At 49.5% G+C, this 23,414-nt stretch overlaps 1 protein-coding gene across 1 annotated transcript; it reads left to right on the top strand.

The window, feature by feature from the left end:
* Positions 1–2,731: 2,731 nt before the first annotated feature.
* Positions 2,732–5,582, top strand: CCDC177 (coiled-coil domain containing 177). The gene is given in 2 exon segments (XM_032482923.1): positions 2,732–3,648; positions 3,650–5,582. Coding segments are annotated over 2 exon segments (2,187 nt in total). The 5' UTR covers positions 2,732–2,931; the 3' UTR covers positions 5,120–5,582.
* The last annotated feature ends 17,832 nt before the right edge of the window (positions 5,583–23,414 follow it).

Here is a 23,414-nt window from a genome sequence, read left to right as displayed (position 1 = left end):
TACAGGTAGTACAGGTTTGCTAGCAGCCTCCTTTAAAGGTTAGAGTCTCCTAAGCTTAGGGTCATTCAGCTGTAACACAAACTGATTATATGTACAATGTCTGTCTGAGCCCACCTCTCCATTGCCCCACGGGACAACAAAAACAGAAACCTCATGCTGCTTACTGTACCATGAGCAACAAAGTCCTTTGTTTTTGATCCAAGAGTTTCATGTCTTCCGCCAGCATCCATGAAACAGTGGCAGGTTAACTTGTTAGCATGAAAGTAGGATAAAATCTTAAGCCCTTCACAGACACTCTCATCCAAATGTCAAAAGACATCTCACTTTCTCACCTCCCATTGCACCTCAACCTCCTGTGGTTTGGCATCGGCTCCCAGGACTATTACAGAAGCTATGTTTGTTGATGTCACCAAAGTCCCACTCACTGCCAGTTTCAGTATGCATCCGATTCAGGCAAAAATTTTCTGGACTTCTGCAGCCTTACCAGTAGGCACATGCTCTCCTTCTGGAGTGTTCCACCATTACATTCCACAAGACCACACTTTGCTGTCTGTCCTTACTGGGCCCTTTCATGGACTCCTTTTCCCTTAGCAGCCCCATCAATGTCCTGTCCACGTCTCTACTGCTCTGTCTGACCTCCCTGGATGATTTCACTCACACTGTTGGTTTTAAGAATTTCAAATATGGTGATGATGTGCTAAACTCTAGTGCCAGTCCAGACCCGTGACACAACTTACTCAGCCACCTGCTGAGCGGCTCCACCTTACATTCAAGTGATCCTAAAAGGAACCCATCCTTTCTGGCCCTCCACACCACTCAATCCTCCCTCTTGGATCCACGCTCTCAGTTTGTGGTCCACCCAGCCACCCCATTGCTCCAGGAAGTCATCCTTGCCCCTTCACTACTCCTCACACCTCAGAGCCAAGCTACCTTTGAGTATTGCCTCTTTTACACTCTATTCAGGAATTTGTACACACCCCCCCCACCTCCCACCAGGCCCACCACTCCTACTGTTGCTCCCCCTCAGGTCCCAATCCTTCCTGATTTGGGTGACTGTAGTGTCCAGCTAACTGGGTTTCTGCCTCCCTTTGGCCCTTCTAAAACCCTCATCCTGTTGTTGCCAGACTTATGTTCCTCAAAAATAAACCAAATCATTTCCCTGCTTTAAGCCTTTCACTTGCTCCTTACTGCCTATCTGACAATGTCAAGGTTACTAACAACAGAGATCACCATGCTCTATAATGTTATGTCTCAACCACCTTCTAAACCCCTCCCTCAACTACTCCTTCCATCTGTCTGCTGTGGCTCAAAATGGAAAAGAGGTGGGGATGAGACGTTGCAAAATAGCACTCGTTAATTGTCACTGACTGGTTTTAATTTGAATTGTCTGAAACTAGGAAGTTCTAAAATGTTGCATTAAATAAACACTAGGCACACGTCTTCTGCCTGCCTCAAATCTATCTGAATGTCTTTAGTATTTCTTAAAAAAAATAAAATCATGATTTGAATCAGGAGCCATATTTCTACTCAATTATTGGCTATGAAATTTGCTTGCCTGTCAGGGTCCCCCTTGAGAAACAAGCTGACCTATTCCTTCAGTTAAGGTGCTGAAAGCACAGGGGTTCTGGGGGTGGGGTGGTGGGGAGAGAGAGTATATATAATTTGGGGGGTTTTGGTTTGTTTGGTTGGTTTTGGGTTTTGGTTTGTTTTGTTTTGTTTTTTGAACTTTTTTCTTAGCCCTCTAAGCAAACAAATCAACACCCTTGAGCGTCCACCAGGAGGCGCCGGGGGCGTCGAAAGACCCGCGGTACCTTCACGGTTGGAGAGGCGGCGATGGATGCAGCAGCTATGGAACCCGGCTTGCTTCCTTTTTTAAGAATCAGTGTGAGGGAAGGGAGCAGAGCTGCGTTATTTTAGGGAGACCTTGTCGCACTCCCCCTCCCGCGTGTAGGTAGCGACTGGGGTATGTGCGGGGCCCCATGGAGAGACACTGGCGGTGGCTGCGGCGGCAGCTGGGGCTCTTATCGCTGCTGCAGCAGGCAGTAATCCGACCCCGTCGGCGCCGGGACTGAAGAGGCGCAAAGGAAAGCAGGCGAGCTGCGAACAAAAGCCCTCGGCGCGGGGCCGAGCCCGGGAAGTGCGGTAAGCCGGGAGCGGCCGGGCTCGCTGGGCTCCAGGAGCCCATCTTGCTGGTATATGGTGGGGGGACTCGGAGGACATCTGGAGGCAGGTGTCCGAACCTAGACTGGGGTGGAAGGCGCTTTTAGCATAGACTTAAAGGCGATCGGATGCATCCGGGAGGACCCAGGAGTCTTCTTCATCCCCGACAAACACCCGGTGTGATGGGGAGATAGGGGAAGGCGGGCACAGCTCCTAGCAAGCCCTGCCCAAGAGGCAGAAGCAAGAATCACCCCTCCCGGAGTGATCTTTTGAGACTGAGGCATTTCTCATCGCCCTTCCATCACCCCTGGGCCCCGCGCTTGTGTCTCCTGTGGCAAGGAGAAATCAACCACAAACTTCTTCCCTAGGCAAAGGGGATCCTATCAGCAGTGCACTTCGGGGATGAATAGACCTCTTCCTTTTTTGTTCCTGCAAAGCTGCATGCCGGGTCGCCCTCCTAGGTTACAAACAAATACGCTAATCCTCCGGGAATCCTCCAGCGTCTCCCTGGTCAGCTACTGCCGGCACCTCGATCTTTTATTTTAACTTGCAATGGGAAGGAGATGAGTCTAGCGGGCCAGATGCCCAGGGGATCTTGGCCACAGGCCTCCGCCCCGCACACCAGGGCTGAGGGAGATTGAGGCTGCTCTCTGTGCACCAATACCCGCCCGCCGCTTGGGTTTTCAGGGCATCGGCATTATGATTTACATTCCATCGGGCCTCTTAGTCTAATCCCAAAGCGGATTAAGTTGGGGAAAGGGGAGGGATGATATGAACAGGGAGGGGAGAATTGCTTTCAAATGTATTCCTCGATGTCCCTCCCTTGTCATCTGCAGAGACTCCACAAAGGGACAGGGCTCAGCCATGGTGGATCCCGTGCCTGAAGAGAAGGCGGGAGCCGAGCCCGGAGGCTCAGAAGGAGACGAAGACGCCGCGTCTGTGCCCCCTGACTCCCAGGGCGCCCAGCAGCCCGCAGCCTCTTCAGCCTCGGCCTCCGCCGCGGTGCCCCGCAAGGCTGAAGTCCCGTGCGCAGCAGAAGGCGGGCGACGGGAGCAGTCCCCGCTGCTGCACCTCGACCTCTTCAACTTCGACTGTCCGGAGGCCGAGGGCAGCCGCTACGTGCTGACCAGTCCCCGCTCGCTAGAGGCCTGCGCCCGCTGCGCCGTCAAACCCGTGGAGCTGCTGCCACGGGCCCTGGCGGACCTGGTGCGCGAAGCCCCAGGCCGCTCTATGCGAGTGGCCACCGGCCTGTACGAGGCCTACGAGGCAGAGCGGCGTGCCAAGCTGCAGCAGTGCCGGGACGAGCGCGAGCGCATCGTGCGCGAGGAGAAGCGGCGCCTCTTCACGCCGCTGGGCTCCGCACCCGCCACAGCCTCGGCCCCCAGCGCGGGCAGCAGCAGCAGTTGCAGCAGCGCCAGCCTCCCGGCATCGCCCGCACCACGAGCCGCCCGCAAGGCCTCCTCCAGCCCGTCCCCGGCCCGGCCCCAAGCCTCCGCCCGCGGGGTCGCGGGCAGGTAGGAAGAGCCACTCACTAGACTCTTTGTCACGCCGGAGGGAAGGCGCCCTCAGTTCCGAGTCCGGCGCATCGTCGTCATCCTACAGCGGGGAGAGCTTGCGGGAGCTGCACTGGCCGCCGCGGGCCTCGGCCAGGAACAGCTGCACGGCAGGGTCGGCCTCCTCTGCTCCCAATCCTCTGGGCCGCCCGTCCGCCCTGGCCCTGGTTCCGCTCACCGGCCGCAGCTTCAGCCTCGGTGACCTGAGCCACTCGCCGCAGACGGCTCAGCACGTGGAGCGCATCGTGCGCCAAGTGCGCGCCGAGCGTGGCCTGCGTGGGGTGCCCGAGCGCGACCGGAAGATCGCGGCGCTGATGCTGGCGCGTCACCAGGAGGAGCGCCTGTTGCTGGAGCAGCGCGCCGCGGCCCACGGCCAGTGGGAGCAGCAGCGCGTCCGAGCAGAGCAGCGGCGGGAGCGCGAGGAGCGCGAGAAGCAGCGCGCCCTGGAGCAGGGCCGCCGGGCCTGGGCAGCGCAGGTGGAGGAGCGGCGCGGCCGCCGAGGCCGCGAGGAGCGCGAGGAGGCGCGGAGGCGGCAGAGGCAGTGCGAGCGCAGCGAGGAGCGGCGGCGGGAGCTGGCCGAGCGCCAGGGCGTGCTGCGGCGGGAGCGGGCGGAGCGCGCGGCCCGGGAGGACCGGCTGCGCAAGCTGCAGCAGGAGCAGAATCTGAAGCAGCGGGAGGAGGGCCTGCAAGAAGGGCGCGAACGGGCGGAGCAGATCCGCAGGGAGCGGGCCCAGCGCGCGGCCAGCACCAAGCAGCGTCAGGAAGGCCAGCTGCAGCGGGAGAAGCGGGAGCTGAGCCGGGCCGACCGGGCACGCCACCAGGCGCTGCTGCAAGGCCGGGCCCGGCAGGAGCGTGAGGAGCGCGAGGGTTTGCGGAGCTCCCTAGAGGCCACCTTGGGCCGCGCGCAGGAAAACTACGAGCATTTAGTGGAGCAGCGCACCCGGGAGCTGCGAGAGCGGGCCCGAAGGGAGGAATTGCAGGGCCGGCGGGCCAAGGAAGCGGCCGAGCGCAAAGATCGGGAACATCAGGCGCATCTGGAGGCGCTGGCCCGGGCGGGCGAGCGACGGCTGCAGCACGCGGCGCAGGCTGCTGAGGAGGCAGTGCAGCAGAAGGCGCGGCGCGTGGGCCAGAGCCGTCTAGAGAAGGAGCGGGCGCAACGCGCCAACAAGGAGAAGGTGGAGAGGGACGAAGACTGCCGCCGGCGGGAACTGCTCCAAGCCATCGGGCGCAAGCTGGAACGTAGCGAGCAGCTGTCTCGGGAGCGCCGCAGCGCGCTGGAGAGCGCCCGCTCCACTGCCCGGGCGTCCTTCCACGTGCGCGAGAAGGTGCGCCAGGAGACCAACACTCGCTCCTTCGACCGCATGGTGCGCGAGGCCCAGCTGCACGCCAGCCTAGACCGTAAATGACCGCAGCTGTGCCCTGGCCAGACTGCCACGTTCAGCCCCCGCGGGGCCTCTTTTGGCCAGTTTTGACCAGACTGTGGGAGTCCCCAGTCCGGGCACAGTACCGTGGCGTCGCCAGGCTTCTGACCAAGGAGGCAATGAGAGGACGGACCTGTGAGACTTGTCAGTACTCCGCCTTTGTTTTTACAAATTGACTTCGTTTGGAAAAAAAAAAAAAAAAAAAGACATAGCACAATCTTTGACCACATACGTCCTGGTTGGCTCCTGACCAGGCCCTTGCCAAGCTTCTCCGTGCGTCTGTTGGGTTAGAATAGGAAAGAGCTAGGAGAAAGCCACTGGGTTGGGACTGGGGGAGGGCCCCCTAGGAGAGAGCACAGAGGCGATTGCCCGCTCCTACAGCGGTCGCCCCAGGCACCGTTCACATACTGGTGTCTGAGACGACTGCAGATACTGCAGCAGAAGAGGCACCTCCTTGGCTCACCTCCATCTTTTAAAATATGGCAAATTGCACAAAGCTCGGAGGTCTCGCAGAAAAGCACAGCTCTTCCAAGGTATTGGGTCACACCCAAGTGACCCCAAAGCTATTGATTTTTGTACGCTAGACTTTTGATCTGCCACTTGTGCAAATTCTGGTCTTAGTTCTGATAGTTTTTTGGTTGAGTCCCCTAGGTTTTCTAGTTAGACAATCATCTGCAAATAATGATCAATTTGGGTTTTCCCCTCCTTCTTATTCTCCCAAGTGACACAAGAAATCGGTTGGTTTGGTGATGCTGTTTAGCTCTAGTGGAAGCCCCCAGCCCCTGGGGGAAGCGGGTTCCTTGGGCAGCAGTGTTCCACCCGATTGAGATTTCTTGCAGGGTAGTTTCAGGGGAGGTGGTGTCAGATGCCCACCTCCCAGGGTGGGGCCCACTCCTCGAAGACAGCAGCCATGCCTTAAGAAGCAGAGCTACCTTATGTGCCTGCCCAGGCCAATTCTGCCTCAATCTTCAGCCCCAGATGCAGTCCCAAGGGTGGGCCCCAGAGAGTCTGGGGTGTCGGATTCCCTCCATGAAGGAATCATCACAGCTGCTCTGAGGGCAGTTACTTTACTGTGGTGGCTAAAGAGCTGGAATTGCCTCTTTGCTGTGAGGGTCATGCTCGCTGTGGTTGGCAGTGTATCCCCCCTCCCCTCCTTCCCCACGTGAAGAGAAAGAGAATCCCCCTTACACCCCTGGTTCTCTCTCACCTATGACTGAGAGTTTAGTCAGTCTCTCCGTGCCTCAGCTTCCCCATCGGCCAGATGGGGCCATCAGTTCTCTTCTCCTGGTACCTCAAGGTCTCCCGGATCCAAAGCGCTGCCTCGGTATTATTTGCTGGTCTTCCTTGTGCCTTTCTTGACCTGGAGTTGGGAGGCAGGAGGGCTGCTGTTGGCATAGTTTGTCTCTAGGAATATGGATTCCTGGCGTAGGAAGGGGCAGTGGATCACAGACAGATGGTCATTGAGCCTCTGGGGGAAAATACCCACAGGACCAGGCCACTCTCTGGTCCAAAAAGACCTGTTCAGTTGTCTTTGGGCAACTTTAACCGTTCGAGTGCTTCCCTTCCTGAAATCAGCCCCCAGCCATGTTCCCCCAAAGACAATACCTCCATCAGGGAAGGGGGGAAGTAAAACATTACTTTTTACATTAAATCAGGATCAAGAAATGAAAGTTACCAAAAAAAAAAAAAAAAAAGAAGAATCAGGGTAGAGAACTACTATCTTAGACATCTTTCATATCCCTAAAATGTCTGGTGTTACACACACACACACACACACACACACACACTCACTCACACTCTCACACTCTGTCAGCATCCCCCTTCCCCTCACAAATGCCAACAGGTACAGGAATATTGTGTAGAAGGAAGCAGTGTTCAGATGTTACACTTCAGATGTCGTGAAACCTGGAAAGGAGTTGTACCAAGGCTTATTTCTTGAATGGGTGGATTTTTCCTCAAATTTTCATTCTGGTAACAGGGTTGTCAGTGAGCTATAATAATCGCCATTGTCTGTGAGTCAGGAGCATTTAACTCAAAATGTTAATGTGATACTGGTCCTTACCTTGTGGGTCCTGATTTAATAGAGGGCCCTTGAGATCTTAAAAGAAAATTTCACCTGAAACTACTTTCTTCCAAAAGTACATGCATTCATTTGAGAAGGACACTGTCAGATTCTTTGGATAAGGCGCTGAAAGGTGATCTTACCTGGCCCTTTGGTCAGTTTGCTTTCTGACTTAATGAGTCACTTTGGTCGATCACATCTCTCTGTGCCTTGGTTTCCCCACCTGTAGAATGGCAATGATGATTTTCACCCTCCTCACGCAAACATTGTGAGGATGAATCAGAATCAAAGTGCTGCCCTCAGTTCTAAGATTTTGCAATGGCAGGTGCAATCACTATAACCAGAAAGGATCATGTGACTGTCCTGTGCCTAAAGTGTGATGTACCGTCGTGACCTAGTGCAGAAAGGAATGTTCTCAAAAAGCATATTGCAGATCATAATGTCACATGTGATGCAGAGGCCCAGGTCTGAATGTCACCAAATTAGAGACTTGCACTTTGAGGAAAGCACAGTGGGAAGGAAAAAATATACATAGCTAAGAAGAATTAAAGCAAAAACAAAAGCCAAACCTGCTAATAATAAATAATAGTTCTTCCAAGTTTCAGCCCATCCTCTAGTATATAGAGCCATCTCTGTATTCTAGGATAAATGGTCATGTTGCTCTTTGAGGAGGAGGAATTTCCAGGATCCTTTGCTGTGCCCTTTATTTGTCTTCTTCTCTAGGATGTGATGCCAGAGAGGAGAAATGTTTCTTACTCTGAAATGCAGCAAGAGAAAATTGGAAGGGTGGGGGATGGTGGAGCTGATGGACAGAGAAAGTCTTACTTCTCTGAACATTCTCACAAGTGCCCAGAATTTATCTCCGAGCGCCATGCTGGAAGTTCTTGCAATCCTGGAAAATACAGCGTTGAAATGGCCACAGGCCTTCACATTTGCCCTCTTTGAACATCCTGTTGCTCAGAACAGAGAGAATATGAGGTGGAAGGAGGAGGAATGGGAAGAATTGGAAAAAACTTTAGTTTGGTGTGTTACCCAGGAAACAAGCAAGACCAAGCTGTTTTGGATAGAATCATCAGTGAAGCCAACCCAGTGTCCTGCTCAGGCAATGACCAATGTCTACGCCACATCTGGACAGGGAGATGGAAGTTTCCTTTCGGAAGCACACAGACTGTGAGTCTTCAGTGGGAACAGTAAGCAGAATTTTCCAAAGACAAAGAGTCTGTAGGGTAGTGAAGGCACAAGAGAATGCAGTTTGTGTTCAGGACATTCTATAAAGTCCACCACGTATCATCCCCCCTCCTTTAAAAAGTCCACTGAAACAGAGGGGTGATGGACTCTATGTAAGGGGCTCTGTCTCATTCACCATTGACTCCCCTGTGGCCCATGGTTTAGCACCTCATGTGGTAAGCACGTAAATACTGGATGGAGAAGGGGGTAGACCACGGGTGGATGAGGGACAAATGAATGGTGACCAGAGGATGCCTGTATAGAACAGGTCAAATGGACAGGCCTCTATTCATTTGACAGATTAGTATTGAGCACCTGCTACGTACCAGGCATTGCTCTTGGTGCTGGGGAGACAGAGTCTCTCTGATCATTGACCCTGGAGGCCATTTGTGCTGCAATGTTGTGAGCAGACACCTTTATTTCCCCATTGGGCTTAACTGCCTTTCCACTCTGTGGTGGTATCCAACCACAGACAGACCTGATGGTCCTTCAAGCACTAATTTCAAGCCTTTTCAAGTTTCCTGGACCACGCCATCCTCCAGCCAGCCATTATCCAGTCACCATTGTTCTCTTTCCCTCGGAGGAGGCTTGATTAATCAGGTCAAATTCATAAGGTCATGTACTTAATCAACTTTAAATTACAGTAAAAAAGAGATTAATTACCTTAAAGGGCATTATCTGTGTTGCCTTTAACAAGAGGCAGCATAAATGATCATTGACCTAGAGAACCAAGCCTTAGGCCACGCAGAGTCCCAGATCACCAGAACAGGGTACCAGCTCCATCATTCGACTGTTCTTGCTAAGACAAGACCCTGAACACTTCAGAAGCATTTCCAGCTTTCAAGTCACAACAAGAAGAGGTATCTGATCAGTACTAAATTGATGAGAACGTTTAGTGAACCAGAATATCCTACTTCTTAAGACTTCCAGGTGATTGAGGGTACCCCCAGGTTGCTACACAGATTTGCCTTTTCTCCATGGTTTGACTGCATCTCCACCCTGCACGTCCTAGGAAAACATTTGGCACAGGAGCATGGGAAATCTGGCATTTCTCAACACAGCCTGGAAAGAGGTCCCAGAGTCCCAGCAGACAACTCTCCATTCTAGAAATGTTGTTTAGGCCTTATATGTGACACGTTGGCTTTGCGTGTCTGATACAGCACCTGCAGAATCACGCCTGGTGATGTGCTTTGGTTATGTGAGTCTTTACACAAGAGCACTTTGTCTGCTCACATACATGCTCTGTTCCACGGAGCTCTGGTGCAACCCCTACATGCCCTCAGCCCCTCCTACTCTCCCTGGTGCTGCTTTGGCTTCTCATAGGTCAAGGCTGGGACAGAGGTTGCAGTTGGCAGCAGGTGTTAGGCTATAGAAGGGGAGGGTGGTTTCTTTCTGAAGAACACAGGTAATCACCATTTGCTGTGTTGTTACTTCCTGCTTCATCGAATCCTGTCATGTCCCATGTGAGCATAGAAACCTAGTTTGAAGTGATTTTTAAATTAGCTATCATTTTGAAGTGTTCATGCCTTTTTCTTCCTCTCCACTAGTACAGTATTGGTGGCATGTTTTTGTGTCAGATGCTTGCACAATTCACAGGACTGTCAGAAAGACGATCCACCTCTACCCCTGTGTTAGAGTGGACATGCGCACGCACACACACACTCCTGCCGATCCCAGCATCAGCGTTCTTGCAGAGGAATGGGATCTGCAGCCATCTCGTTCTTTCAGAGAAGGGTACACCCTGGGGAAAATGAGCTGCCCCTTGGTAGGGGTCCAATCATTCCACCTACCTCCAGCTCCAAGGCTGCTGCAGTCTCAGGCTTATAAGCATGGTGTCCATATGTCCCAGTTCTGTCACTGAGCCATGTGAGTGACAAAGAATTTTCATACCACCCCTGTACTTCTTCCCCCTACTTAGTGTGAGAGGCTGGCTGGGAAATGGAATTTGGATGCCAAAATGTGGACATTTAGAACATCTCAGTGTGACAGAATGACTGATACCTACAAAGTTCTGAACATCCAGTCCATGTGGTTACCATACCTTCAAAGCAAAGAGTTTGGCAAATAACAAGCTCTGTTGACTTATTTAAACTATTACCTACTATTCCACAGGCCCCTCTCATCATCTGTAAAATGGGGACAGTAAGTCCTACTTGGTAGGGAGTTAATAAACGAGTTAATGCTTGGAAAGCAGCACAGTCCCTGGCAAATAGCACTCAACTTGGGGGTACTGTTATTCTGAACTTGGGAGGGTGGTAAAGGAAAGTATGGGGTAGGCTGAACTTCAGCCTGGTGGTACCGGTGGACACTAAGCTTGGATGGCCGCCCCTTGCAACTATCTGTATCCCATGCTGTGTGGCAATCCCCTAAACATTCCAAAGGAAGGGGCTCTGAAATAGTGGGTCCCCAGTCGTGTCATAGTCTGGGGTTGGGGGAGGTTACCATGTTTACCAAATGTTTGGCAATAAAATTGACATGTAATGATGATTTTTGAAATTTTATTTTCAAACTTCCTAAATGATGACTAAATGACAGAATGTTTTCAAATTTATATACCTTTCTTTGGGAAAAGAGGTTGTGTTTTTGTCGTGGTTAGACTCAAATGCTTTGGTAGCATCTTTATTGGAACCAAGTAGAAGAGGGTGTGGGAGAGCTGTTCTGGGGTGCTCTGGTACTGCAGGATGTGGTACCTGGCAGGAATTCTGGGATATGCAGCTATCTTTGCTGTAGCCACAGGAGGATGAGGATGAGGGTCAAGGATAAGCCCACCTCGGGGGAGCGCTGATGGGATCACTGTAGGAACAGATGTTGGAACAGGAATGAGAGAACTGAGTGTCCACTAGCATCACTTAATCCTCAACAAATGACTTTCTCTGAGAAGGCTCAGAAAACGCTCCCACTTCCTTTCTCGCTCCCCTGTCCCCACAGACAGCTGTATAAAGGTTAGTGGCAGGGCTGGATTTGTAGAAATCCATTCCCCAGTCTGGATGCACATCAATGCACAGAGGTGCTGAACAGGCCACCTGGCCTGTACTGGCTTGCACTGTGCATCTGGAAGTGAGGACAACGAGTGAGGCACGCTGCTGGGAGCTCTCCTGCATTGTCATGTTTCTTCTGCCCTTGGATACCCTAGAAAGAGAGAGGCCCGAGTGGACCTTAAAGGCCTCCCAAGCTCTCAGCAAAATAGTGGAGGAAGCAGAGTGTGCCACCCAGGAACATCTGCTAGTTTCAAGAGAACCTGCAGGGTGAGCAAAACACATAGGGAAAGGGAACAATTTGCTGATGCTGGGATTGCAGGGGTAATGATAGCTAGTGTGTACTAAGCACTTACACTGTGCAGCTGACTGTTTAAAGCACTTCATCCTCACAAGATCTCTAGGAGCTAAGTATATTATTATTCCCATTTACAAAGGAGAAAATTGAGGCACCAAGTTTAAATGACTTGCCCAAGGTCACACAGCTAGTGTTGGGCAGAACCGGGCTTGGGCTCAGTTAGTATGGCTATACAGCAGCTACTTATAAACTAGTATGTTCTGTAGCTTCTTGGAAGTCAGTGGGAAAGATGTTTTGTTTTGTTTTTTTAACAGAGTATCCCTCCTGAAGCCTTCCAGTGTCAGCCCTTTGAATCACTGCCTGCTGTGCCCTTATGTAAGGCCTGCAGGGAGAAAGCTCAGATGTCATCTGAACCAGGTGGGTTCCACTGGCACTGAGGATGGACTTGAGGCTCACTGCCCAGAGAATGGATGAGGGCCTCTTGTGCTGACCCTAAAGCTTAACCCAGCTGGAATGGAGCATGCTCTAGAGCAGAAGATCTCCAGCAGTGGTCCCTGGGCCAGCAGGCTGAGCATCAGATATTCCAGGGGATGGACCTAGCAATCTGTGTTTTTTTTTAATTGAAGTGTAGTTGATTTATAATATTATATTAGTTTCAGGTGTACAACATAGTGATGCAATATATTTTTTACAGATTTTACTCCATTTAAAGAATATTACAAAATAATGACTAAATTTCCCTGTACTATACATCCTTATTGCTTATCTATTTTATACGTAGTCGTTTGTATCCCTTAATCCCTTACCCCTATCTTGCCCCTCCTTGCAATCTGCTTTTTCATAAATCCTGCAGGTGATTCTGATGTGCATTTAAGTTGGAGAACCCCTGCTCTAGAACTGTGCCTTCCAATTCAGTAGTCACTAACCACTTATGCCTATTTAAATTTAAATTTTTCAAATTTAAATAAAACCAAAAATTAAGCTACTCCGTTGCACCAGCCACATTTTAAGTGTTCAGTAGCCACATGTGACTGGTGGCCACCATGCTGGACAGCACAGATGTAGAACATGTCCATCATCACAGAAAGTTCTAATGGGCAGTGCTGCTCTAGAACTTTGCTACTCCAGAGTGTGGTCTACAGACCAGCAGCATTGGCATCACTGGGAACTGGTTAGAAATGAAGAACTCAGGTCCCACCCTAGACCTTCTGAATCAGAGTCTGCTTTTTTTTTTTTTTTTTTTTTTTTTTGGCAATTCCCCCGGGTGATTCATGCTGCTCTTTAAAGTTTGAGGACCACTGCTCTAGAAGGCAAGTCCAAGTCAAGTTCATTTTGTAAGTATGATTAACAGCCTTCTTACCTCCTTCTTCCTTGGCAACTCTTTCCTTCCTGGCAGATTTTTGTCCTTTGGGGCTAGGCTTCCACTTCCCAGACCACCGGCTTGTGATATGTGAGAGCTCAAAGGGAAGTCAGATACCATTCATCCCTCTTGAGTAATATGACTAAGTCCCCTCCCCTGGCTAAACATTGTGCTGGGGCTTCCTCCTCTAGACACTCGCCCTCATTCTAATTTTATTGGGGTGGCTGCAGGTGTCAAAAACTGGGCTTCCCAACTCTCCCTAAGTATGTGATTTTCTGGAAGATTTCATCTGGCTGAAGGCAGGAGGGGAAAAAGCTACCTATTAGAGCAGTTCAACAGAAGTCTCTCCTCCTCCCTCTCCACCTCTGAGCTGCCTGTGGCCCTTCTTATTTTCTGAGTGTTAACTGTACTCAGTATTCTCAGTTATAACTGGCTATTCCTCCTTCATACTTTGGTGAGTGTTTGTTTTCACTATTTTGTGAAGCCAGGGGTTTAAGTGAGAAAACCTGGTGGTTCACCGGCTTCCTTCCTGCAAAGGGGAATCTAGTTTAAGTGCGCTTAACCTCATCTAATGGGCACTAAGCACCTACACTGTGCAGCTGACTGTTTTAAGCACTTCATCCTCACAAGATCTCTAGGAGGTAAGTGCATTATTATTCCTATTTTACAAAGGAGAAAATTGAGGCACCAAGTTTAAGTGACTTGCCCAAGGTCACACAGCTAGTATGGGGCAGAACTGAGCTTGGGGAATTCAGTTTAAGTGGGCTTAACTTCATCTGATACACATGTCACTTACTAGACCAGCCCTTCCTGCCTCTTGAGATTCACAGCAAAAGGATATTAGGAGTGGAGCAGTTTAATTGTCTGATCTGGGCTCAGCCAAAAGCTCTGGCCTTATGTTTCAGTCTGTCTCTGTTGCCATAGGTGGGTCAAGAATTCTGGGGTTCCCACTTCCTGCCGCCACTAAAATAAGTGGAAGCAAATGACAAGGAGGAAGGAAAGTGGGCTTATTTGGGGAGAGAAAAAGCTGATTTTTAAAGGGTCATTAAAGCAAGAGCATCATTACGTCCAAGAAAGGAGAAAATGCAGTGACAGTGTAGAAAATGGGAAGAGAATCAAAAAACAGACAGGCTGGGGAAAACTAGAGGAAGCCACAGAGAGAAAAATTCAAGTGGGATGTATATCTTGTGAGTTGGAGAACGGCTAAATAAGTCAGTACCTTGAAAGCAGAATAAGAGGCCCACCACTGGAGTCATCTCTTTTGTTTGTTTATTGAAGTATAGTTGATTTACAATGTTATGTTAGTTTCAAGTGTACAGCAAAGTGATTCAGTTATACATACATATGTATCTATTCTTTTTCAGATTCTTTTCCATTATAAGTTATTATAAGATATTGAATATAGTTCCCTGTGTTGTATAGTAAGTCTTTGTTGTTTATCTATTTTATATGTAATAGTCTGTATCTGCCAATCCCAAACTCCGAATTTGTCCGCCCCCTTCTTTCCCCACCGGTAATCATAAGTTTGTTTTCTATGTCTGTGAGCCTGTTTCTGTTTTGCGAGTAAGTTCCTTTGTGTCACTTTTAAAAATTCCACATATAAGTGATATCATATGACATTTGTCTTTGTCTGACTTACTTCACTTAATATGATAATCTCTAGTTCCATCCATGTTGCTGCAAATGGCATTATTTCATTTTTATGACTGAGTAGTCCACCGTGTGTATGTGTATGTGTGTGTGTGTATCTATCTCACAACTTCTTTATCCAATCATCTGTCGATGAACATTTAGGTTGCTAAGCTGGAGCTATCTCATAGCAGCTGAAGCAAAACCCAGGGAGGAGAAAGGAGAGAGAAGGTGCCTTAGAAACTGATAGTTGCTATTTAGGTCCCAACTCAAAATGTGTTTGAAAGACGTGTCAGATCTACATAGACAAGGGTAGGCAAGATGTTTCTAAGATGACTTCCCAAAAGTCGCCAAAAATTCTAGCAAAAAGAATGTACAAGTGATGAAAACATACAGAATTTCTAGAGCTGGTGATTAAGCACAAGAAAGTATATATGTATTTAATTCTCGGAATCCATCCAAAGGTACTTTTGAGATACCTCTTCTCCACATGTGCACCAGAACAGAGATAATTTCTACCTCTAGTAGCAGAAAAAGTCAACAAAGCTCAAGGGAAAGGCAGACAGTATGCTTTGTAACTTTGAGGGCACGACTAGTTGCAGATACAGCATTTGGAAGGTGAAGGCTTGAAATGTACACAGAGCATTGGAATTTAAAACAATTTAGAAGGTAATAGATCATGTTTATCAGACAAGAAAGAACTCTATTACTTTGCTTTCATGTTCTCATCATCTAATCACAATGAAAGATGCCAGATTGCCCTGAAGCTTTCAATTTGGCTGAACAGTATGAAATTGTTGATATTCAACTGTTTTTTGACCTGCAAAGCAGAAAACAGCAGAGTGACTGGTGCCCTAAATGGGCTCTCTGAAGCCCCTGCAGGAACTGGAGGGTGGGAGTTGAGGGGCGGAAGCCCAGATGGCTGTGGCATCCAGGTCTCCTGCAGAGAGAGTTGTCCCTTAAGCAACCCGCACAGACAGGTCAAGGGCAACCTGCTTTTGTGCACAGGCAAAGGGCAGCTTTTCTGCCTGCAGGAAGCAAAAATTTACATTAGTGTGTCTAAAATGGGAGCCCACTTGGGCTCCTCCCACAGATTGGGTGGCACAACAGTTCATTTTCTTAGAATCTGCAAACTTTTCTGCAGAGGCTGTGGCCTCCTGTCTGAGTGCACGCTCCCATGGGGTCCTGCAGGGAGCAAGTGGAGCAGCACACAGCTGCCTGCCCAGAATACCAAATAGCAAACAGCAATGCAGGCTCCCGGTCCTTTGCTGCAGCCAGCTACCCAGGCACCAGCTCCGCCCTCCAAGAGCCCTTTCTCTCCCTGCATTGTCGCTTTTCTACAAACCCACTTGTTTCCAGGTGGCAGAAATACGCCTGCAATCCAGCAGTACATTTCTAAAAACCTTCTCCATGACAACGCCGGGCTGCGAGCAGGCTGCCAACTCGAAGCCAGCCAGAGAACTGCCCTGGGGGCAGACAGTGTAGAGACAGCACAGGGCAGCTGAGGATGCCAAAATTCTGCCTAAGCAGTGTTGCAGTCTGGGGTTAATATGCCCCATATTCTGAGGAAGTAAGTGGTCTGGGGAAGCAGTGAACCCGTGTCTCCAGATGCCCAATAATGATAGGTAATTCATAAATTTTGACATTAGTGCAGAAGCCAAATAGTCCAGGCAGCTTGGACTTCTTTTCTCCTTGAAAGATCTTTTGCAGCAGAACAGGAAGAGAGGAATGATGAGAATCCAGCAAAAAAGGACCTGGGTTTTTTAATGGGCTGCTGGTGCTTTGTGATTGTACCAATGCTTTATACATCTTAAGTCCTGTCCAGATGGTATGTCTCACAGATGTCCCCTCCCCCCATCCGCCCAAATCACCCCAGCCCTGGCTGATTTCACAGTGGTCAGAGCCTAAGAATCAAAAAATCGACTTTTCCTCCCTAATATTTAATGACGTTAGTGTTGGAGGAGAATGCTGGGCTCAGCAGAGATGGCTTGAGACCCAGCAGCCACAGAGAAGCTTCCTTGGAGGTATCAGGAGTCTGGGGTCATCAGGAGAAGTTATGAACAATTGAGGAAGCCAGAGGAGCAAGGTAGCGGCAAATCTGTGAATTAGAAACCGGAGTGAAGACAGGAGCCAAACCAGATGACACCCATTCTCCTTCTCAGCTCTGCCCTTCAATTTAGCTTCTTTATGGCTAAAGCAGAGGCAGGGGCCCCAGACCCCAGGGCAGCCTATAGTGGGGAGCCAGACGCTTCCCCTAACATGGTTATATTGCAACCCTTCCCAGCCATCACCCCACCTATTTAAACAGAGCCCTGTCTAATGGTGGAGTGGCTTTATAGCTTGGCTTCAAAACAGGGGTTACCAAAGGCTCTGAACTCTGACCTCAGATCAGAAGGACGAGCTCGTATCAGAGGCATTGAAATCAGAGCATTTGCCATCAGTCCTGGGTATCAGCAAACCCAAACTCAGGGAACGATGAGCCAACTCCCCCATTCTCCCAGGATTTTCAAATAGGATCAGGGCCTCCTCCACCTCCATTCCCTCTAGTCTTCTGATGGGAACAGTGCTGAGCTCCTGCTCTGACATCACCGCCGGCCCTTTCTGCAGGGCGGGGGAGTGGACATCCCTGCGTGCTTCCTGTGGCCACTTGCATTTCCATAAGACCCCTGTTATCACTCTCACAAAGAGAGTGAGTCAACAAGTGGTGCCACAGCATGTCAGCTTCGGCTCTGGGGTAGTTCATGGCTACAGCTACTCTGTGTCATAGTACATTGTTCTTATCTCCTACATGAGAGGACTAGCGACAAAACTTGCAGTGACCAGAGCAAATTGAAAATGCATGGCCTCTCATTCAAATATTATTAACAATTTCAAGATGACCACTCTGGAGCCTTCAACCAAGCACAGGACCCTTCCTAGCCCAGGATCCCCGTGTGACCAGACAAGTTCCACTCCCATAAAGCCAGCTCTGCCAAATCCTTATACCTGGTAGAAGAGGCTGTAGCCAAATATCAGGAGATAAAATGTCTGGAATTTTTAACTTTAAGAGTGGTATACACTTTTACAGCTGCAAAACCAGACTCAGAGAAAAGAAAAATACAGACATCCTATTTTGTTGTTTTCCTTTCTCTGATTCCCATTCAGATCCTTCCCTACACATGAGTATAAAGGTTGGGGAGGGGTTTTCTAGGACCATCAGACATGGGTGGTAAGAGATAGCCTTTCCCGTAGTGGAAGAACCTGGTTTCTGCCCATTTCATTAACAATTAGACCTTTTGCAAAAATTTTTAGTGGTTAAAACTGTACAGTCAGACAACCTGGCCTTTGGATCACCTTGAGTAAATTATATGAGTTCTCTGGGCCTCAGTTTCTTCATCTGTAGAGTGGGGACAATAATGGCACCTACTTCACAGGTTGTCATGAGGACTAAATGAGATAAAGCATGAAGAGAGACTAGCACAGTGCTTGGCATGTAACATGAGCTCAATAAATAGCTCTTGTGATGAATCTCACCATTCTTGTTTTAAAGTAGCTGCTTCTGAAAGTTGAGTTCTGTTGAAACAGATGTAACCATGAGCTGAGCTGTTTCTCTTAACTTCACTCTCAGGCAAAATGTGCTGGAAGGGGTACAGAGAGGTGGCTGGAGGTGTCCAGGTTCAACCCAAATCATAGACCCTAACAGTCCCTTAGGGTGGGATCCTGGACCCTTACCTAACTTCCTGAGGTGTCTCCCCCAAAGCTGAATCAAGGCCATTCTCTTGCCAATTCACAGATAAAATTAAGTCACAGTGTAAAGCTGTCTTAATTTTAGATTCCCCCCCGTGATGTTTTCCTTAAGATGTTGGCGCATGCTTCTAAACTAGAATGTATTCTAAAATGGCAACTGTTGAAAACCAACAGATACCAAGTGTTTTAAAGTTGAACACCACAAAGATTCATGAAGTCCATGTGATTTGTCACCTGAACACGTTTCAGTAAGATGAACATGAATTTTGGAACAGTGGCCTTGCATCAGCATTAGCTAATGTGAACTACTCCCAGGGGATTAGCGGCCCTGAAGGGACTCCCTGCTCGCTGGCCCGCCCTCCTACCCCAGCTCAGCCCGTGCCGCTCTAGGGAGGAAATCTGAGCATGGCCCATCAGAGGCTGAGCCTGAGGAAGCTCAGCGCTTTGTATCCTTCCATGGCTGTGTGGGGTTTTGGCTCAAACACCAGGAACTGGTTACACCACCATAATCTCCTTGTCATGGCCAAGGACATGCCTGAGACAAATGTGGGGTCTGAGTGCCCTGCTCTGAGGTGGTACCCCTTTTCTCAAAAGCACAAGTATCATTCTTTTTAGGCTAAAGGATACAGCCCCCTGCTCTGGGGCAAACTCAACCCCTTAAAGATCCGCTTACACCCCGGGCTGAGGCTCGCTGGGCCCACCAAACCCTCAGGAAAGCTGACACAATTTCTGAGGCCCCTAGGCTGCGGACTCACAATGGTGGATGCTCGGAAGTCTGGGAATGTGGGTGATGCTCTGTGTTCGGTCCCCAGAGCTGAGGCTGGTGGGTGATGAGGCAGGCCAGCTGTGCTCTTCCGAACCCTGAAGCCTCAATGGAAGCTGCTATCCATGCAAAGAACTCCAAAGAAAGATCTGGCAAAAGAGAAGGAAGCACTAATAAAAAGCAACAGCATCTAACTGCTGCCAAGGCCAATGCCCTTGGGAACTGTCTTCAAGGAAAGGCTGGCTGGGGGCCAGAACCTCAGCTTTCAGAGTCGGCTGCCAAGGCCTTGGTCCATTGAATGAGGCATGGTTCCCTCCATACAGTGACCAGAGAACTCCACCAGGGCTGCTCTGCCCCAGGTTTATAAACAGATCTCCATAGCTGTTTATAAATTGAAAACAAATTACAGAAGCATTTGCATACTTTTTCCAATTAAATTTGATGTATGATTTTCCCCCCTTTTACCCAGAGACTCTTTTTGCCCAGGTTTTCAAGGCAAAAATAATCTAGTGAGGGTAATAGACCTAATCAAAACATTCCCAGGTCTCACATTAGGTTAGAGCTCTCCCGATAACAGGGTCATGTGGAAATATACTCCACTGGGCTGCACGTGGTCAGCAAGCTCCCTGGGGAAGCACCTTTTTCCAGGGCCTGGTTTGGCCAACTGGACATGGAAGAAAACCCTGGGTATATTTGGAGGAAGGGAGAGAAGAATAGGGGACTGCTCTTCAGGTTTTTCTTGGGATTGAGCAGTGGAAGTGTTTAAGATCCTTTTAGGCAAGAACCGAGGCAGTTTGCAAGTAGGTGGCAAATAGCATTGATGTAGTCAGCATTCACTAAGTGCCTACTGTATTCCAGATCCTGAGAAGAGAGTACAGGTGAGACTGCAGTCCCTGCCTTGAGGCACTCCCAGTCTGGTGGGAGTTGCAAATAAGCCAATAAGTCTTTATAAGACCCTGTGATGTGTGCTCCAGTAAGGACAGAAGTGAAAGCTCACAGGAAGTGTTGGTCCTGGGAGGGTCGGAGACAGCTTCCTAGAAGAGGGACATCTAAATTGAGGCCTGAGGGATGAGCAGAAGGCTGAGAAGAGGCTTGTTTTTTTCTTGCATGTGATACTTCATAGGCAGGTAGGTGGTCCAGGCTGGGTAGAGGGTCCCATGACAAGAGGTGTCCAGGGCTCTGATTCCTTCTCTCTTACCTTACCAGCTTCTCAAGAGTTTTCCTTACTTGCATAAGTAAAGCCAACTCACCAGCCCCACTTCCACATTCCAGGAAAAAAGAAAACATGGAAGACAAACCATTTCCTTTTGTAGAAATTCCATACATTACTCTTGCTTCCATCTTACTGGCCAGAGCTTAGTCATATGGTCACTTCTGGCTACAAAAGAGGCTGGAGAATATAGTCCCTGGCTAAGTAGCCATGTGTCAAGCTAAAACCAAGAGGGAAGGAGGGGAGAATGGACACTAGTAGACAGTTAGAAGTCTCTGTCACAGCAGGAAGAGAATGGTCTACACATGTGCCATAGTCAAGGGCAAGAGGCAAGAGAGTACAAGGGACTTGGGGAGGGATGTGCTATGTAGCATACTAAATACATTGCCTACCTTGTTTCATTTAAACTTCGCAATCCTATAAGGAAAAAGCGTTACCATTTAAATTTTACAGAAGAGGAAAATGAAGGTCAGAGAGGTTAAGTGATTTTCCCAATGTCACACAGCTGTAATGGTGAAACCAAGATATTAAGCTAGGTCCACCTGGTTCCAGACCTGCTGGTCTCTCCATGAAGCTACACCCCCTCCCTGTAAAGCTACCTAAGGTAGGGGAGGCTATGGGAGACTCCAGGAGTCTCTGGCAGAATGGTGCCAACAGATGGGCACAACAGTGGGGAATGAATGAAGACTGGGAGGCAGGGAGGAGATTGGCAACAGTTGGCAGGTGAATCCAAGAAGGAATATTCTATAAAGCCAGCTATTTTTGAGTCTAATAGAATCAATATCCAGATTCTGCTTTGAGACAAAATTATCCCTAGTAGTTGAATTCCAGGATCTTAAGACTGTCAAATATAAAGATGACCTTGTTTCCCAAAATGATCAACAGGATAGCTTTGAATATCCACAGACATCTAGTCAACCCCACCCAAAGCAGGGAGCCCCTCCTACAGCCTGATGGTTCATCCTTGCCCAACTCAAACTCTTTCAGTGTTGGAGAGCTTACCACCTCCAGCCAGTGTCACTGTCACAAAACTCTGGGTACCCTGATCCCCTTCTGAATGGTCCAGCTGAAGGGGATATGGATTCTACACAGATGTAGAGGTTGGATGTGGCCCAGTTATCTCCTGGTGTGTTTAATCCATTCATCCACTGATTGAAGAATTTAGGAAGTCCAGGATTCTATCCACCCAAAGCCAAGGTTGTGTGAATCCCTACACATGGCATTTCTCTTCCCTGGGCTTGTCCTAGAGCCTATGAGACGGAGACCCTGGACTACCTGATTTCTGATGGCATTTCTGACCTCCATGAATGTTAGGAATGTTCATTAATCCTTTCACCAGTAGCCTTACAACAGCAAACTTGAAGAAAAATCACTTTGAAATTTGCAATAGATTTGGCCTATAAATAATTCAGCATGGCTCTCGACTCAGGGGAGGTATTCAGTTTCTGAAGCTTCTTAACCTACAGGAGACAGTAGATAGGATGCTGCAAGGATATATCTGCTTAGATTTGAGTGAATGGATGGGAGGAAGGAAGGAGGGAAGGAAGGATAAAAGGAAGGAGGACAGGGAGGGAAGGAGAGAAAGGGGAAGGAAAATTAGATATAGAATAAATTTCCTCCTTCAAGCAGTCTTACTGGCTCCCAAGGACTTCAGCTCATGCTGGGTAACAGCGCTGGGGAAAGAGCTGTGGTCAGGTTGTGGGAGCTCTCTCTGGTGACAGGCCAGCCTGCCTCCCAGCACAACTGCAGGAGAGTAACCATTGAGTGTGGAGCTGGCTCACCATGGAACCAACCTTGAACCCAGATAGAAACCTGGCACCAGAGCTCTTCCTGGAATGCCCAAGGCTGCAGGACCATCCCTCATCCTCCCATTTTGTCTTTGCATTGTCTCCAGACTAGAAGAGATAGAAGGAAACAGATGGGGACTTGGCTGAGTTTCAGCTCCACTTCTACTTTTCATGGTGGTGGGACCTTGGGCGGGGGGGGGGGGGTCACTAGTGCATGGTGTGAGCAGGGTGAGGACAGAATAACCATATCTGACCAGAGACCCTGTGTGCTCCAACCCTATCTTATCACAGGGCAGACACAGGCAAACTCTTTACTATTGAAGCTTGTTCTGAAGCATGTTTGCCCTGGTGGACCAGGCTGCCCCGTGTGAGGGACTCCCTAAGATAGGCCGAGGGCTCACTTAAGAAGCCTTTTTCTCTTTTCTCCTGAATCCCAAAGCTACTTAACGCTCCTGCAGTAAGTAAAGGTGAGTCCCAGGAAAAGCATGCCAAGGAAAAGTGAGCGAGACTCTCTGTCTGCGATCCACGCAGGGCAGGCCCAATCCACACACCTTGGGGAGGGAAGCTCCCAGGCATAGAGAGGAGCCCAGGGAGGCAGCCCTCCCCACCTTATAGGCCTAGAGCAATGCCTCCTTCCCCAGGTGCTCCGTCATCCCTGACATCCTCTTGTTCCTTGGAGATGGGAGAGGGGGATGGGCAGGGCTAGGCAGAGTGAGACTTTAAGCTTCTCTTGAAGCCAGCCCTCTGTGATCTGTTTCTTCATCTCTAAAATGGGAATTGCAAAAGCACCAGCCCTGCTCTTCATGGGCTGACTGGGGGTAAGCGAAGCAATGGAGGTGAAGGTGCTGTCAACAGCGAGGAGCCTCACAACATTGTCTGTCGTTGTGGGGCTGCCAGTCCCCACTTCAGGAAGCTCTTGCTGGACTGGAGATGATGGTGAGTATATCCTGGCTGCAGAAGCTCCCTGCGGGGGCATGCTGTGTATGAATGCAGTCCCTGCCTGCAAGTTACCTAAATGCGTGTTGGAAACAGAACAGACTCCTGCAACACCCTGAGGCACCACCCTGCGATGGCAGACAACCTGGTACAGATTCACTGCTGCTGATAGATGGCTGTATGCAGTTAGCATGCTTTTTCTAGAATCTGAGTCCCTTGATCTCCCTGCAGTCAGGATCCTGGTATCCTCAATACCTTGGTGGAGTCACCATCACTTCCAGCCTGGTCCTTGACTCTGCAGTTTCAA

The sequence above is a fragment of the Camelus ferus genome, chromosome 6, assembly GCF_009834535.1.
Source record: "Camelus ferus isolate YT-003-E chromosome 6, BCGSAC_Cfer_1.0, whole genome shotgun sequence".
Taxonomy (NCBI): Eukaryota; Metazoa; Chordata; class Mammalia; order Artiodactyla; family Camelidae; genus Camelus; species Camelus ferus.
Note: the sequence above shows the minus strand (reverse complement) of the source record. Positions and strands in the feature narration are given on the sequence as shown.